Below are 18580 nucleotides of genomic sequence, written 5' to 3' on the forward strand. Positions count from 1 at the left end.
GAATTTTAGCCGTTTGCTGAACTAGGACCTTTGCACCTATTCCTGGTTATGAGAGTAATTATGGTGAATGAACTGCTTCCCAACCCCATTTCATTTTTGAGCTGTATTTCTCTGTGAACACTTAATCTCCATGCATTTGACAGTAAAACAATTCATTTCTCTTCCTAAATTGAAATAACAGCGTTAAAGAAGAAAACACCCTCCTTCTTGTGTTGTAAGAGATGTTACAATAACTATCTATCTCTTTGCCTGAATAGACTTTATTGGACGCACATTAAGACACAACCAGAGATAGGTTAGTTTTCCTTAGACAGTGGAAACAATACATCAAGAACTTTCACTTTCCTTGAGTGGTGCTAATCAACGGCAGAAGCTGAGGACTAAGCAGGCTGGTAGCCAAAAAATGCAAGCAGCTGCTGGAGAGAGGGAATCCCCCAGTGAGCAGACGATAGGGTGCAAGAGGGTTTTCCTTTCTGCACCCTGGTGTGGTTCTCTATTGTACTTTGTTTCCACTCGCACCCCATAAAAAGCATATACTGCACTTCAAACTTCCCAAAGTCATCAGCATCTAAGTGTTAGTCTCTGCAAGCTGGGAACAAACAGCTTCTGAGCTCTCACTCACACGCTTCCTTTCCCTCCAGGTTAGTTTTCCCTTAGCCTGCATTGCACAGCTTCTTCCATTCTCCCACTCAAATCTCTTCATTACTTTTGTCTCATTGTTTCCCTAACAGACACACGAGGTTTTGTTGTTGGGGCTACATACACATTCATCCTTCCAATGGCACATGTAAATGTGAATGCATTTACTATCTCATTCATTTGCTTCCCTGTTCCAGATTGCTACTTTCAGCTTTTGCACACAGGGTTTAACAAGTTAATCTCTGCCCATGGTTAGCTATTTCACAGCAGCCAACTTGCTTTATGTTCCCCGAACACTGTGGCTTCTTCCCTCTCACTACTCAGTCCACCAAAAAAAAAACAAAAAAGCATCCATGCAAATGTTCATATACACAGACACAGAAAGAGCTATACAAACCATGATTCAATGCACTGATGCTGTCACTGGTTAAAGTTGCTGCATGAGACATGCAACAGAGGCAGCACAGCTGAAGGGTCTGCAAGAGAAAAAAAAAAAAAAAAAAGAGAGAGAGAAAAGGAGTATTGGGCGAGATTTACTTGTCAAGGGAAGGCAGAAAGACAAGGCACGAGAAACCGTGCAGTAACCTGGTATGAAAGTACACTAGGCGACTGCAAGAGAAAGTGCTCTCGACCTGCCTTTACAGTGCTTCCAAGCCACGGGAGAGTCGGGAGTCGCATGGAGCTGCCGCCGAGAACCGCGACGTGTAAAGTCCAGACGACAAGCAGGAGACAGTCCATGTTCCGCCGCGCACCTGGCGTGCTACCCGCTCCCCGAGGCGTGCGGCGGGCGAGCCCCGCTCCCCCGCATGGTCACCTGGGCGCTGCCCCGCAGCGGCTCCGGCGGCCGGCTCGCCGCGCCCCCGCCCCCACGCCCTCCCCCGCCGTGCGCGGCGGCGGAGCCCATGGAGCGGCGCCCAGGTGAGCGCGCCCTCGCCCCCGCCACCGCCGGCGCGCACGCTTTAACCCGCCGCCGCCGCCGCCGCGGGGCAGCGCTGCCTCCGGCGCCGCGTCTCGGCGCGGCCGCCGCCCGGGGGGCGACGCGGAGCGGAGCGGGCGGGACCAATGGGGAGGCGGCGGGGCCGGGCCGGGCCTCCCGGGCGCAGGCGGGAGGCACCTGGGAAAAGGGGTGGCGTGCGGCACCCCCCCCCCCCCCGACACCCCCCCGGACCCCGCGGGGAGCGGCGGGGCCGAGGCAGCGCAGCGCCGGCGCTGGCACACCTGCGGCGGAATGCGAAGAGCGCGGGGGACCGGCGCTGGGGCGGGAGGGGCGCGGAAACGGGGCCGGGGGGGCGGCCCGCGGGGCTTAATCAAAAGGAGCGGGGTTTTCCTGGTGATGCCGGGAGAAGGAGCTGAGTCCAGGACCAGCCACTCAGCTGCCAAAGCACCATTCACTTGGTTATTTGCTGTTATTTTTAAAGGTTGCTTCATGGGGAAACAAACAAAGAAATCAAACAAAATCAAACGAAGATTCGGTTGCCTGGGAAGAAAATACAGCTGCGGTGGCCAAGCCCAGTCACTGAATATTGAACACCGATGCCCATAAAGGAGCTGACTTTCACACAGCGGCTGTGACATGTACCGAGCCAAGTGCAGCACCGGGTTCTGGTCTCGACTAACTCTGGTCTAAGCTATTAGGTTACACTTTCTCTTCTACAGAAAACTTCAGTGCGGGATCAAAGATCTAAATAATCTGAAAGGAAACTGAAGTATTGAAGTGAATGGGACTGGTCCAGGTTGGAAATCAAGACAGAACTTGTTTCTGATGGTTTTGGCTACGCTTGGAGAAGTGTCCCTCACCTCATGATCTCCCTTTTGAGCTAGAGAGTTTTCCAGTATGTGTCTCAGTCCAATCTCACTCAAAATCTTCCTTGTCCCAGGGTCACACCATGAAAATAAATGGTAGCTGTGTCAATTTGAGGTGCCTCGCTGCTCCCGTTGGCACACAAGCTGGAGAGTACAATGGCAGCCGAGGTGAGCTGGAGGTCATCTCCTCTATCTGCCTCCTTCACCAGGGGTTTCGTGGTAACTAGTTTGGGGCAGTGGATTAGACAGATCAGAGATATTTTCCCTTCTAAAGCATTTCCTGTCTTTAAACATTAAATAAGTTCCCAGGTGTGGAATTTCTCCTTCGCCTCTCTCTATTTCCCAGTGGGTTTTACATTATCACCCTGCTGAATATATTGTGATAAAGTTTCAAGATCTTTTTGTAATGATGCACCTGTCACCTCCCACTGAGTATATCCAAATGAAATAGCTGGCTACAGGTTTACGATGGTCCCAGTGGAGCAGAACACATAAAACATGCTGTGCATTGCAGATAATAAGAGAAAAACACAAAATTATTGGGCTGTAATTTTATTATCAGCCCTCAACACCCTGAACAGACTTGACTGTTTTCAGAAGACTACTTGACTGTGAAGACTGACATTTTATTTGCTGAGGGGAGGGAAATAAATACAGTTCTCTAGCAATTACAAGAATTGTTTAAGAAAGAAAAAGACAACTTTCACCATAAACCCAGCACCACTGAGGGGAGGTTTGCTCTTGATTTCTGTGGAGTTAAGATTTCACCCTGGGGATTTATAGTTTCTGAGTATGATCAAAGAAGAAGAAAAAAATGCAACATTGCTTTGCATGACTATAAATGACATGTGTCCAAATTTGAGTTGGCATTAGGCAGGGGACCCCAACCTTTCCTGGCCTGTAGGCAGCAACACCGATCAGTTAACATGCTCAGACAACATCATACTTTGCTCCCTGAGTCAATCAAGATCCCAGCAGTGATGGTCATAAACATCAGAGAATCCTGCAGGCAGCTCGTTACCATGTGCAAACATAGTTACCATGCAAAACATTAGAGAAATAAAGCTCTATAGTCAGCAGTGTGGTAAACAATGCAGTTAGTGGGTTTTTTTCCTCCCCCCACTCCCTAGCAATTCCCACCTCGGATGACCAGTGACCATATTTTCCTTCAGAGATAATCATTACCATACTACAGGCTGTTACTGGACTATTCTCTGTTCTCCCTAAGCTGTCAGGTTGGCTGCTGCTATCACTTTTTTATCCTAATAAGTTTTGTCATGTTTTCAGTAGGTCTTTTTCTTTCCCTACTTGTTTGTATCCACCTGTTGTAATTGTGTTCCACCTACATGAGACACTCCTCCAGCACTGGTAGATACAACAAAGTGTGGGGCCCAGTAGGAGCCTTTCACCCTTAAGCAGCATTGCACTACAGATCGACACCCTTCCTGGGATGGGATCTCCAGCGTAAGGACATCACTGAGGTACCATGACTTGGGCAGGCAGAAATTCTCTGATACCTGGAAGGGAAAATAGGGATTTGCTACTCTATACCAGCAGTGAGTTACCGCTTCGCTTTCATCACCATACTGGGGCTTGCAAGAGCATAGCCCGAGTTCCACCATGGCTTCTTATCCACCCGCTCTAGACAGATCACACCTGCATGCAGATGTCCACTGTCTTGATGTCTAGATGCAAAGATGCTGAATGTTCTTGATTCCACTTACTAGCTTATCAGAGAAAATGGATTATTACCTTTAATAACTCTAATCTTTCTAATTCTGAATCCTCTTTCTTGTGAATTTCTATAGACATTCTTCCCCAAGAACTATGTTGTCACGGCCATCGTGATACAGTCTAGCCCCACACAGAACTCACACTATCACTAACGCGGAAGGAATATGCCCTGAATTAAAATGCCATTATGTTTGTTTTGCTGTCTTTGTTGGAGCAAATTCTTTATCATGTGAGGCATTTGTGACCACTGAGATGAGTGAATGATTCACAGAAGTCTGTTGCCTGATAGCTGTCACCTCTTTGTCAAACTAGATTATTTTTTCCAGATATATTTTTATTAGAAATTAATTTGAATAATTTATAACAAAGTTAAATCATATATGATTGGATGACTGGAAGCAGAGTACTTCCAATGGGAAAATGGCACAGTCAGTTGTTTTAATCAGGTAGTCACATCATCCTGAGTGCATACTCGTAGCAGAATCAGAGCAGAATCAGTTTTTGCTAACTCAGCATTCAGTTTCTGCAACTGTCCGTTCCTACTTGACCATTTCTGTGACTATTTCTTACCATACTTGTTGGGCTGTTCAAGATACACGTAAGCACTCCACAAGACTCCTCCAGCTCAATCTTTATGTTCTCTTTGTGTTTACCCTCATGAAGATGTTTCATTCTTGTGAGGCACAGAAGCCCTTTGCCTTCATTTATAGAGTGGTGATTAACCACACTCTGGGTGAAACTCCTTGTGGAGATAACTTCATGGAAACCCCTTTACAGATGAAAACGATCCTCTTCAGAATGAGCTGGTTGTTTTAAATACCCATCAAGTTCATCTTTGTCCCAAGTTGAAGGGGCTCCAAAGTGAAGTTATGGTCCAAAGTTGGTTATGCTCCATACGTACCACAACTGCTATGGAGGCTTTTCTTTCCCATAGTATTCATTCAGTAATCTCAAGGCATTTTGTGAATTTATACAATTTGCCTAAATAGTTCAGCAACTGTTACTCAGTTGTAGCAGGACAAAACTTCTAGCTGAACAAAATATGAGCAACTCAGAAAAGAAAGGTTCATATAGATTAAGCATAATTGCAGGGGTGTAGTCACCTGATATCAAATTACATTTGCATGGCTTTTCATACGTTATCTAAACCCCCTCAATACCATACAGTTTAGGAAGAGACCAAATCCTTTAAGCTGGCATAAAGGATCATAGCTCCTCTATCTGGCTGAGTTACAGAACCTGAGAAGAAAGTCTACTGTATCCTTCCTGCCAGAAAGATCCCTTGTGCAGAAAGAAGGTTGTAAACTCCCTGCCACAGGGAGCACCTCAGGTAAGGTACGGGGGCACAGCTGGAACGTGACACATCCTGAGAGACTGATGGTCTGAGAGCACCCGTCAGCTTCCCCTCCAGCTGGAACGGCATTAGCACTTGCTCTTACTTCCACGGAGTAGGTTTATAAAGCACCTGACAGTACTGTAATGCCTGCTGACAGCAGAACCACTCCTACACTGAATCCCTTCCCCCCTCCCCAAATTTTAAAAGGTTTTTCGCAGAAAAAGAAAAGGATTTATTTGTTTACTTCCATGAAATCGGAATCTGGCTACAGTATTCTCAGGAATGGAAAATGCTAGTCTAGCATGGTCCCAACAGCATGTTTCTGCATTTCTAACCAGTGTTCAGTTTATAATCTGAGCTACTGTCATAAAGCTGCTTTTGCATAATGGCTAATTGCATTCTTCAGTGACACATGGCATGGGCTATACCATGTCACTGGTTATTCTGTTGGTGGGTAACTATATTTCAGCTGACATGGAAACTGTGTAAGTAACAAAAATATCTACTGGTTGACTTGGTGTGGTTGCTCCATTAATTCCTGATCCTTAAGGGCCTGAAAGTTCACAGAATAAAATTCCACTGTCTCACCAGTTTCTGTATTAAATTCTGCTTTCTGCAGAAGCCTCAAAACGTGGTGTTAGGACTGAAGTTATTTCCTCAAAGGGTCTCTAAATCCACAGTTTTCAGTTTGCATCTTATAAATTCTGGCAAACTCCATGCAATAAAGAGTAATCTCTGTGGAATAGGTTTTCACCACCATTTACAGTAATATTTTCTGTCAATAAGCCCCTAAATTCATTTCACATAGCTTTTTAATCACAGCCACTGGAAAAGGAGCTTGATCCAGCATTCCCGCTGTACCCTAACTCCCAACAAAATCAAAGAAACAATGTTTACATTTTTTCCTCACCCAATTTGCACGTAGCACTGAGCTGTTATAGTCCCAAATAAATGCTTTTGATTACAAATATTAAAAACAATTTTCTGCTTACATGCATTTCTCTGTATTGCACAGCATGTCCATCCTAATTTGATTAGTTCTACACATTTATTTGTGCTAGCTGGACATCCTACTTTCTGGCATGGAGTATGAAGTTCCAGCTATCCTGCTGACTTGTTACCATTGTACTTGCTCTATCCTGCAACACAAGAGATTTGGGCTCAGGAGCGGAACTAAAACCACCTCCATGCTGGGTGCTTACGGTTGACATATAGAAACTTCACAGAGCAATGTTCTGCATTTCTCTTGCAGTCAGTGCTGTAGGCTAATGCTTAGATTTTTAGAAGAGATTAACTGACTTGCATTTCTAGTGTCACCAGCATTTTTAAACAGGGGGAGGGGTGACTAAGGAAGAAAGACAACCTAAAAACTTTGCAAATAGCATTCATTTGGCTTGGATCCAAATGTCACAAGTTGCTGCCACAATGTCCCGACACACTCTGTGGCTGAAAAGTGAACAAGGAGAAGCTGCAGCGCAGTACATGGGGGCTCTGTCACACACCCAGACCAAAATTAAATGAAAATGTCCATCACTAATAGAAGAAAAATAAAAGCTGTCATTGTGGGTGGCCCGACTAAGGCTTTGCAAGCACTACATTTTAGAAGAGTTTTCCTGGAAACTTGCCAAGTGTAATTAAAGCACAGGTACCTCCAAACTCACAGAACTCTAATAAAAACAATTATGCAGTTTATAATGTTGTGCACGTGCCAAAATTTGTATTTATACAATGGATCAAAAATGGCACGGGAGAAACCGTGCAGTCCAGCAGGTTCAAAGATCTACTTTGAAAATTCTTTTTATAAATACTGATTTGCACTATACCCAGAAGGCTGTGTAGCCTACACAGTCACAAAGACATATTTAAAACCCCTGCAAATTACTTCTAAGACACTAGTATTGGTTTCAGACATACTTTGGCATCACATGCAGGAAGGAAAGCCCAGTCTCTGTTACAGTCAGCCAGCATCTGCACCCCAGAAAAGGATAAACCAGGCCAAGAGATAAAATCCATATGGAAGTTTCAACCTCTGTCTTCCATGATAGGAATGTATGAGGTTACTCCACCCCCAAAACAAATGGCACTGAGAGGAAATGGTACCTCATTCATTTCTTATTGGTTCTTCTTTTCATCTCTGTAAACAAAACACACTTGTTTCATCCAAGAGGCTGAAAGTTGTTCTTTTCTCCCCTATTCCTAGTCATACTGCTTCACCTCACCCAAGCCTGACATGTTATCTTGCTTTTTCAGTTAATTTCTGGACTGGAAAGCTAACTTCTGCTGATGTGACGTGTTCCCACAAGTGCTAGCATCAGTTTGCATTGCTTTGTAAGATAAGATCTCTGATGACAATTTTTCTGCTTGTATCCAGTTAGTTTCAGGGTGGGAGTCTGATGTCTGGGATGAAAATTTCAAGTGCACTCGGTGGACTCAATTTTCCAAAGTATCAGGAATTCACAACTCCAGTTGAGATCAAGAGGAACTGAACCTGCTCAGCATTTCTGAACACGAACCCCTGTACTCTTTTGAACAGCATACCCAGAGAAGAATGTTGCTGGGAAGATTTTGTCTCCAGTCCTTTTTACATGTGTTTCTTCTTTTATTTGCTACTAATTTCATGGGCCAAGCAAAGAAGAAAATTGGCTTCTCTCTCCTCTGAATTTCATTATTTGCAGATTTTTTTAATACAAGATAATGCTTCTTTGGCTGGCTCCTGGGATTCCTCTATTAAAAACTTCCCCCCCCTTTTCACATCAATGAGCCTTTGTTACTTCAGCCTTCTTGCTGGGAACATAGATTGCAAAGAAGTTAGGGGCCTTTTCAGTCCCTTCTGTGTTAACAGTTGCAATGTACACACAATTAGTTTGTTATACCATTTTCAATTAAGTGTCAGCCCATTTCCTATAAAAATTAGATACTTCTGGTTCAGTGTGTGTTCGTCTTCCCTTTGTAGTTGTCTGCCGAGACCCACCACCTTCATCTCTTTCTTACTCAAAATGGACCTCTCAGTGGGAATTTTAACTACAGCTTGGCAATCAAACAGGAAAGTGTCTCCCACAGAATTATTGAGCTGTTCCATATTTGCTTCTATAAGAAAGGGCTTACAGCACCCTGCAATACTATACAAAGAAGACGTTGTCTAATAAATCTGCATAGATATTCTATTTGGTGTGTACTGAAAGACTTCAAACTCTTGTACCATAACAAGAGTGGGGTTTGTGTTAGACATTGGAAAGCTGTATTTTTGAGGACCAGATTCCAATTTCTTGTAGGCTATTTTATACCACAATGGCAGTGAGCAGTCACTTCGCAGCTTTGTATAAGGGTATTAATTCTAAATATTTAACTCGCTTTACACTCTTTCACTATGAAAAAATGGCCTTTATGACTTACCTGTTATTTTCTGCAAAGAAGGATATTTTTATCACTATTTTTCTTGCCAAAAGATGACAACAACAGATGAAGAATATGGTAGCAGTAGTTGTACAGGACCTCTTGAGCTAGGTACTGAACACATGCGAAACAGAAAATTGGTCCCTATCCCAAGAACTCAACTTACAGTTTTTAATTTACCACAGCCTTCTTTGCATTCCTAATTTGCAAACAAAACTATTCCCTGACTGTGGTGTTGATTTCCAAAGTGATTTCATCATGTCGAGGAGTCAAACAGTTGTTTTACAAACTCAGTGTTGCACCAGTTGCTGTGACAACATTTAATAACTCTGTGTGTGTACTGAGTGGAAAGTGTTTGATTTTTGTCTATTTTCAATGGAGCTGGATGTTGGGAAGAAAAAGGAATGAAATCATTTTAGGCTGTACTCCTGTAACATTGAAATTAACAGCCCCTCTTAAGATGAATTTGGTAGGTCTAGATTTGGACCTTTACGGTGGCAATTCTGAACTTGCATATTAAGACAAGCACTCTAGTGGAGTAAGAATGTAAAGGTAGCTGGGAGAGTTAAAGGGGAAGTGATTTTTAGGCATATTATAATAAGAGAAATGTAGAATAGAATATTCATGAAGATTGGAGTCATGTAGGTTGAAGCTTTACTCAGCAAACCCTTATGTATGAGTCTAATGCTAGGTATGTTCATGTTTGCTGGGATGGGCCTTATAATCAAAATCCTTCCCTTCCTCTCCTTTAAGAAATACCAAATATTGTGAAAGTGCTGTTGTTCTGCTCCATGGATGAACTCTTTAAGAGTGTAATATTAATAAAAGTGATTTCATGGCCTTTTCAATCATTTTACTTTTAATGAGAGGAGGGTTTTTGTAGCTTGAATTTAAAAGAGATTTAAACCTTCTTGGCAACACAGACACTGCAACATTGTGCTAGAGCTTCATAACCAGAAACTGAAACTGATTAGTCTATTTGAGGGTAACCTGATTATTTTTTACCCATGCTCACAGGATAATTTTACAGACTTGCATCTAGCAGGAAGAAATGTGCTGACTCCAGCTCTGCCAGGCCAGCTAGCAGTGCCTGCTGCCCTCATGGTATGAAACTGGAGTCGCACACTGCACGATGAGTACTGGGATATACACAGGATCTTTCAGAGGACTATGGAAGGCATTGCATGTCTAGGACTTAGCCACAGTGAAGCAAAAACTATTTGCAGTCAGAAGTCTACACACTAATGTCTACAACTTGAGATACCTTGGCCTATTTTCATGAATAAAATGGAATTAAAAGTAAACAAAAATGTGACAGGTAAAATATGAATTAGATTGACAAAGTATTTTTATTTCTTATGATCTATAGTAGTTTAAGATACAAGTTTTTTTTTTTTCAGGATCTACCTTTTGTCTCCCTTTGATTATATATATCCACTTGTGTCTTACTCATTTGCAATCACACACTAAGGGTGTCAAGAGCAGCAAGACATAAATGCTGTTCTCATGAATAAAATGTTCTCATTGCAAACTGAGGAAAATGGGCAGTTTATTAAGTCTCTGCTTTCCAGATAAATTTTTTCTGAAGCCTGCCTCATCACAGTATAAAGACAATGCGATCTGAAAGCACATAGTTTTGGATGAGGGCCAGCCATCTGGGGATCCTTCACAAGTACCTGAAATAGAAGTAAGGTAGGGCATATTGAGGTGAGCGGCTTCCAGATTTTACCTGAAAGCTCTGTAGGTGGCCTAAGGCCACTTGAATCTAATCCAAAACAGGCACCTGGCTCTGGCCTGGCTGCCTGCCAGTTTCATAGCATATTCTATCCCTGAATTATGGTGTCTGGACTTATTTCATGGCTTATTGTTGTATGTCTTTTAAAAGTAATTCCTCACTGAAAGATGTTTGAAATTCAAAGCTTTCTTCAGTTTCCCACTTTATTCTGGAGCTGCAGACACTTGCCTTATTAGGTCGAGGAAAAACCTGCTCTAACAATTCACTAAATAGAGCTTAATGCTTTGGTAGCATGCAAGTTGTTGTTCTTAGGAGGAGAAAGAAAAGGGATAACGGAGCTTGTGTTATGGCTTTACCTTGTTGATAAACATGATGAAGTATAACTTTGGTAATATCAGAGTTTTCACTAAGTTCCTGTGCTGCTTAACTTTCAAAGCACTTTTTTATAGGTGTAAAGGGAGCAATCTACTTGCAGTGATTAAAGCTCGGTTGTTTATTAACTACAAATGTGGCTTGTATATGCTAGCCCCTGAATTATCACAGTGCTTTTATTATAGCTCAGTCTTTCATATTTCAGTGAGATTATTCTAACTTCTTCCTTATGAGCTGCCCAGAAACAAGCTCTGCTATGGAGCTTCATGACTACCCGACTCTTTCGGAATACTGAGTCAGACTTACACACACTCCAAAACTCAAATGGAGAAAAGAAATCTCCTAAAATCCAAATGTGAGCAATGTAGTTGATATTTCCTCCACAAAGGAATAAAATACTTAAAATACTTAAGGGAGAATTTAGCACTGGGTGATACATGTAAATATGAGAACTTTTCCCCGAGAGCCAAATGTTTAGCTTTTGATGTTGAAATATTTTAAGTGGAAAGTGGTACAGGACTTCTCAGTCCTACAAGGGCAGCTTAAATGGTAATGTATTCATTTTTCTTTTCCCTATCAGATCTGTCAAAATGGTTTGTATCTTCATGATTTTGTATAACCAGCAAATCTAATCCTTACCAGATGCCTGGGCTTTATATTGCAGTGTTGCATATTCTTAATTATGCTGCTATCTGCCCATCTCAATACTTGATTATCATTATCACACTAAGCAGTCTACTTAGCTAAACTTTTAAAGAAACAGAAAGGCAGATTTCTGCAAACTTCTTTCCTAAATTGGGTAGCCTCACTGTTACAGAAAACATGTTGCTGTTTAAACAGCCCAGAAAGGAATTACCTGACCAGAATAAATAACAACCGCCTTAGGGCATGTTCCTTCTCAAATGTTGATTTGAAATTGCTGATCAAGTGTTAGATTAACTGAATTACTTACAACTCTCAATTAGTAAATACCAAAGCAACTTGGCTAAGAAAATAACATAGAACATTAAACAAAGACAACAATGCCCACGTCTGCAAAAATCACTTGAAGTGGTCTGTCAGATACCAGGGCATTACACAGAGAAGAGATTTCTACTGAATCATCCTCAGAGCTAAATCAAGGGTTGTCTGTTATTTCCCACCTAAAAGTCTAATAAGCGACTCAGAAGGATTTAAAGACTGTTGGGCCTATAGGAAAATCTCAAGTAAGTGCAAAGTCAGAAGAACACTTAACCTGAGATTTATATTTTGTATCAACAATAATGGAAATCCCAAGAGAGACTAAGGGTTCAAGACATAAAACTATTATGTGTGTGTGTGGAGTGTGGAATGTGGGAAGCTTAGGGCTACCATATTTCTGTCCAGGTTTTCCCAGACAAAATGAAACGCAGTGAGACTAATGTGTCTGGGATGCATCCTTGATTTATACACATACAGTAAGTTCAGAGTGCACTGGATTTACTGTGCTCACACAGATCACCTATTCAGTGTGCACACATTAGATCCCATACATCCTGAATGCATGGGATCCATTGTTCATATACTGTAGAATAGACCCAACCATATGCAATAGATAAGTCTGCAAATGGCCTTGATCAGCTCATCAGTCTCCTGAACAGGCATCACATTACCTCAGTTTTTCTGGACAAAATATCTAGGTAGAAAAAGAGGTCACACCTGAAAAAAAGTCAGATGCAGTACTAAGTAAACTATGCCAATACCAGTTTCATTTGGTATGTTTAATGGTATCATTATAAAAACATCTGAAGATATCATTCGTATCAGGTAAAAAAAAAAAAAAAGGAATTGAATCCACAGATTCTTGAAGTGGAGAATTCGGTTTTATTTCCCTGAGTGCTCAGTGGAGTAACATTAGAAAAATGTCATTGTCTAAAGAGAAATAAGTGTTGATGTTCAAGAAAGAGAGATACTCCTTGAAGCATTAAAAATCTAATAAGCCTTTTTCTTTCCAGCCTAATAGATGAATTTGATTAATATACACTAAAAATATTGACCTTAACCACAGACTTTAAAGATTTTAAGCACTTTTGGAAATGTATTTCAATGTACCTTGAACAGGCTCTACAGTCCTCAGATGGGGAAAGACAGCCCTTCATATTCAGAGTGACTGAAACGTTTGGAACAGAATGTACATTTGCTGTGCATCCACACATTCCCTGTCTTGAACTATAAAACTGCAAATTCAAATGATGCAGTGATTCTACCTTCAGCAGTGTACCATTAATATTTTAGTATACTAGAAGAAATAACTGGGTTTGGAACAGTTAGTGTAACGTGCCACTCTAGTGTGGCTGAACGACCGCACCTTACAGCGCTGCGCTCTGCATGCCTACCTCTCTGAACCCTGTCTAATGTCACTGTACCATGACTCAAGTTCTGCACATACTTATTGACTGGCAGTTACAGAAACACTTTAAGACAAAATCTGATTTTACTTGGCAATGTACACTGATGGCTATCAAGCTATGATATCTTATCTGACTCTTATTTCTTTGGATAAAAAAAGAAAAAAAAGGACTACTTTTTCCTAAAATCTGTCTCATTACAGAATACCATGCCAGAGGGACACTCCATACTCAAGCTTATCTGTCTAAGTAACTTAACTCAAAGCATACCCACAAATATTTTTTAAAACAGTATGAAAGTAATGCTAAGCAATTTTTCTAATTTTGAAGGGTAAGATTCAGGCAATCACAACTTATCTGGCAGCTTTTGCATCCAGTCCCTCTGCATGCTCTAGCCTGAAAAGCAGTCAGTGTGGAGATGGTGAAACTCGTTACGCCCATCCAAAGGATATGCTAGACCTAGTATGTGCATAAAGCAATTCTTCTGTTCTACACCACCATAACATTTTATATCCTGACTCCACTGCAGCCAAGAAGCCAGTAAAAACAAAATTCCCTTCACCAGCAAACCTGAAATTCCACCCAGGAGATGTCAGCAGTGAGCCTTGTGCACCCATCTTCAGGTCACATACTGTTCTGTAGTTCCTTTCAGGGCATTTACTGAACTCAGTTTACACAAAAAGTAGAAGACAAAGTCATTGACATATAAACCAAGAAGGAAACAACTCCATTTAAAAAAACCCAGCATTTCTTTCCATTGTAAGAGTGATTATGTGGGAGGCCTTTTGTCTTTTTAAGCATCTCTGGCTTCTACCTTTTGATTCTCAAGCAGAAAGATACTGTTTAAAACTACTGTTTCAGCATATAACTTCTATTTCTTTATGTCCTGTTTTCTTAGATCTGCTGTTATGTTTTATATCTAAGCTTCTCAGGTTTTTCATGCTGCTATATAACTCTGAAATATGGAAATTCTACAACACCAAGTGTTGTATCACTGAACTGACATTACAAGCTAAGATTGGCTCGGTTTTGTACATGCTCCAGATCCTTCACTCTATTGAAACCGAAGTGAAAGTCTATAAATGACAAAAAATTCCTAAACTACCTTTCTCATTCAGAAGAGAATCTTCCTGACTCATGTTCTGTTAATCCACAAACCCCACAAATCTTATACAGTGCTCTGAATTACACAGCACTTCACAGCAAACATATTTGTAGTAAAACTGGGTATCAGTTTACTAAAAAACATCAGTGAGACTTCAAGGCTCCTTGCTGTGAACAGGGGGTCAGATTCTCCTGAAAGTCTCTGCTGGCATGAACTGGTATAGCTCCACTGAAGTCATGTTTTGCTGAAATGTTTTGCTAGACAGAATTTCAGGCCAGCTTAGAGTGTAACAAATCCAACAGAACTGGAGCAATGTGCATCAATAGCAAATTTTGTCTAGGGAATATAAAGCAATCCAAGAGGCTTTTCAATCCAATCCGTATGTCTCATATTGTCTATACCCATAAACAAACTGCAACCCCCGTAAATCCTACAGCCAGAATTTCTTGAGGGAAAGAGGTTGGTCCCTTTCTGTTGAAGAAGAGAGTGCTCTCCAGAAACCTTTGTATAGCCTACATACACAGTTATTCCAATGGTTCTTCAGAGTGTCACTGTGTAGCTCATCCATACTTTTGGTGACAGGTTCCAGAGAGGTTCATAAGCAGAAATGAAGGCAATTACTCTTAGTGAGCGAGAGTTAGTATTCAAGTAGCTAACGCTTTTGCAGCCTAAACACACTTTTCTATCTTCATGGGAAGACTTTGCTGAAAAAATATGTTACTGGGGATTTTGTTGTGGGAGACAGTGGAAGATTGAAGACTACTCTAAAATGCGACCTATCACAGCCTAAATAGCTCATCCCAGTAGCCTATCTATAGTTCGTGGAGATGGCAGTCTAGAGGATACTTCAGAGTAGGTCTACGTTGGATGGTGTTCTAGAAGAGCCTCCAGCAATGGCAAAGTGTCTTTCTGCCCCAGTAGATATAAACACACAGGTTTAGATCTAGCAGTGGCCTCAAAATCAGCTACACAAAGTCTGTTGAAACCTTTAAATATAGCATCAAGCCCCCATGCTCCATCCTCTGAGACCCCTGCTTGAACACATGGGTTGGTGATATCCATTATATAAAAGGGGTAGAATTTGTTCAGTGACCTTAACTTCAAAGAATTCTAGCAGTTCTTTTTGTTTAAAAAAATCTCGTTCCAAATTTTAATCTGTAATTAGCTGTTGTAACTCTTCAGGTTAAACTTATAATTTAAATTCAAGAGACTTTAAAACTGTCTGGACACATTAGATATGTACTTAGAATACTGGCACTTCTCCAAGACAAACAGTGTCTGTTATTATCAACAGTGCTAATGTTACCCAAATAAGTAGGAAGCTTTACAAATCAGCATGACAAATTAAAAAGAGGAAAAACAAAATTCTCCAAAGGCAAGGAGTTTTTAGCACTCATTTAAATTTAATCTTCATGGCTAGATCTGTTTCCATAAACATACGTTTGTTGTAATTAGCTACTGAGACTGGAGCTTAATGAGTTCAATAAATATTTCAGGCTCTTAAGAGATAGAAGTGTCACTGTGATGACTGGAGATTTTCTGCAGTTCAATGAAATACAAATGGAGAGTAGAAATTAATAATTAAAAGAGAATTGGAATGACTGAATCACACATTTCCTAAGGGCACCATCTGACTCTCTGTGGAGTGGAAAAAGTTATTAGGAACTGGGCATGGGCCATAAGCTTCTAAACAACTGGCCAGCACAAGAACAGAAGATCAGTCCACTGGAGGTATCCATTAAGGAAACCTGAAGAGTTGTGCACAATGCAGACAGAATACTTTTCCCTGAACAGGAGACTGAAGGGTGCAGTGAAGGTATTGCTATTTGCTTCAAAATTATTTTCACTGCAAGCCCTGTGAATATCACAGAGTTTGATGATGCCCTATGAGGAAATAAGTAACAGGAGCCACACTCAGAATTACAGTGTTCATAAATCTTCAGACAACACCCTTCTTCATTTCGACTTCTGGCTGATAAAATATCTTCCCCTTTTTGTGTTCCTTTACTTTAGAATATTTGTTTTTGAGATGTTATATGAAATATTCATTTTCACACTGCATTTTGTAGATTTGAGTATAGATGCAAACATGTTTCACATGCATGTAATCTCAGGGCTACTTATTAACAGATTGAGACCACCTCTCACTATCCAGATATCCATGTTACCAGAATGCAGAGAAGGCTGAGGCACCATTCCAGTCCTAACTCTAGCATTTCACATCAAATCAGATGTATGAAAGCCATTTTAAAATTCATAAGAGAAACATACAAGTCATTAAACCATTATGTACTCATGTTTGCATGAGAGATTATGCAGCAGAAGTCAGTTGTGCACAGGTTATTTGCTTTATTTTTTTGTAGACTTTAGCCTTTCTTTTACAACTACAAGATGGAAACTTCTTTGCTTAGATGAAAGATAGTATCCTTAAATGACCGCATGATTTCAAGGAACTTGGGACATTACCTCCTCCTTACTACCACCACTAAATTTGATAATAAGCATCAAATCTTGGACCTAAAAGGCAAAAATTTGGAATTTGGAACTTCCTTTTAGTACTGATGGACTATTCTTAGAGCAGGGATAATTTTTCGATTTAGATGGTGAAATCACTCTTCAGAGAAAACAAATTAAATGCTGCTTGTTGTGAAGAGTCTAGCTCATATGCTGCCTTCAGGTGCCTGTGGCTAGAGATACTTCTTAAAATCAGCCAAGGAAAATTCACTTCCATAATCTTAGAGTAATACTAAATCAGACCTTGCAGCTTGATGCAGAGTGTTTGCCCAGGCTCTTGAGAAACTCATGATTTGTGTTGCATGCAAGATAATCTATGGATAATCTAGTCCATACTGTATAATAATTCACTACTTCAAAGGAAACAGAGAACTGTGCATTTATCAGATAACTGTAATGTCATAAAAGGCTGAAGGATATAAGAATAAGATTAAACTGCAGAGATAGAAAGTTAAGTATTTAAATATTAATGTGGAAACACTTGCTACATACCATAAAATACATAACAAAGCTTAAAATAGAAGAACATGCTAAGAATGGAGAACTGACTTCAGTCCCATTCTCAACTATTATTTCAGTATTTGATCATAGGTTATCATTCAGTAATAATGTGTAATCTAGCAAGCAGACAGCATTTTGAAATGAGGCTTTGGAGAAGTACCCCTTACTTTGATTACCAATAAATACAAATGTTGTTACTTTAATGTGGACTGCAAATGTCATGTCAAAGGACACCAGCGAGACTTGTCATTTTCTTCCTATCTGGCTCCTTAAATTACAATGTTAAATTAGCCTGACTCACAGACCAGACGATACAGGCAAACAATCTGAACTTTAGTTTGTAGCGGGTTTTTTTCCTTATTTCACTCCATCTTTCCCCATTTTATTCTGTGGGCCTGCAAATGGAGCACTGTCAAACTTGTTTTCCTGGTGTGGCTCATGGCTCATTCCTTATGCAGATGCAGAAGAGGGGGAAGGGGAATTTCTACATGGCATGTCCTAAATTATCCTTATTTTATTTAGTTCAGACAGGGGCTTCCACTGGTTAAAATATTTTGCAGAGTACATATGTCTCAAGAAATATAGCAACATGGTAACTATGAATATACCAACCACAAAAATCAGCTTATCTCAAGCTGTTCATAGACAAGAAACATAATGAATGATGAAATTAAGAATCAGCTGTCATCACTTTGTAATACTCTCACCCCGTATATTTTCATAATTTCATGTGGTTATGTCACAGAACTCCTTAATGATTGTACAAGTTGTGTGTCATGAGGTGGAAAGATTTAAAATTGCTTAAAAAAAATTAGTATCTTTTTTCCTCATGAATTGGACAAGTTTCTCATCATCCTATTAACAGTGGGCTCACTAGTTGAAAGCTGCTAAACGGTATAATCCAAAGAATATGAACATGGTTCATATAATAGAGATTAATAAAAAAGAAATCATAATTGCAAATAAATCTAAACAGAAACACGTTTGACATTTTGCAAATAAATCTTCAAAAATCAAGCCGCATGGAAGTATATTCTCATGCACTCAAGTGGAAAAATGTGATCTCAAACCAAATGTTTATT

At 40.6% G+C, this 18580-nt stretch overlaps 1 protein-coding gene across 1 annotated transcript in view; it reads right to left on the reverse strand.

Annotated features, from left to right (window-relative positions):
- ADAMTS18 (ADAM metallopeptidase with thrombospondin type 1 motif 18) overlaps positions 1–1457 on the reverse strand; it is a 79951-nt gene extending 78494 nt beyond the window's left edge. The window contains exons 1-2 of the mRNA XM_074913293.1: positions 1276–1457; positions 1037–1115 (exon numbers count right to left, since the gene is read on the reverse strand). Coding sequence (XP_074769394.1) covers positions 1037–1115; positions 1276–1377 — 181 coding nt within the window. The 5' untranslated portion in view covers positions 1378–1457. The remainder of the gene's footprint in view (positions 1–1036; positions 1116–1275) is intronic.
- Positions 1458–18580: the final 17123 nt, after the last annotated feature.

This window comes from Athene noctua, chromosome 9 (genome assembly GCF_965140245.1).
Source record: "Athene noctua chromosome 9, bAthNoc1.hap1.1, whole genome shotgun sequence".
NCBI classification, from domain to species: Eukaryota; Metazoa; Chordata; class Aves; order Strigiformes; family Strigidae; genus Athene; species Athene noctua.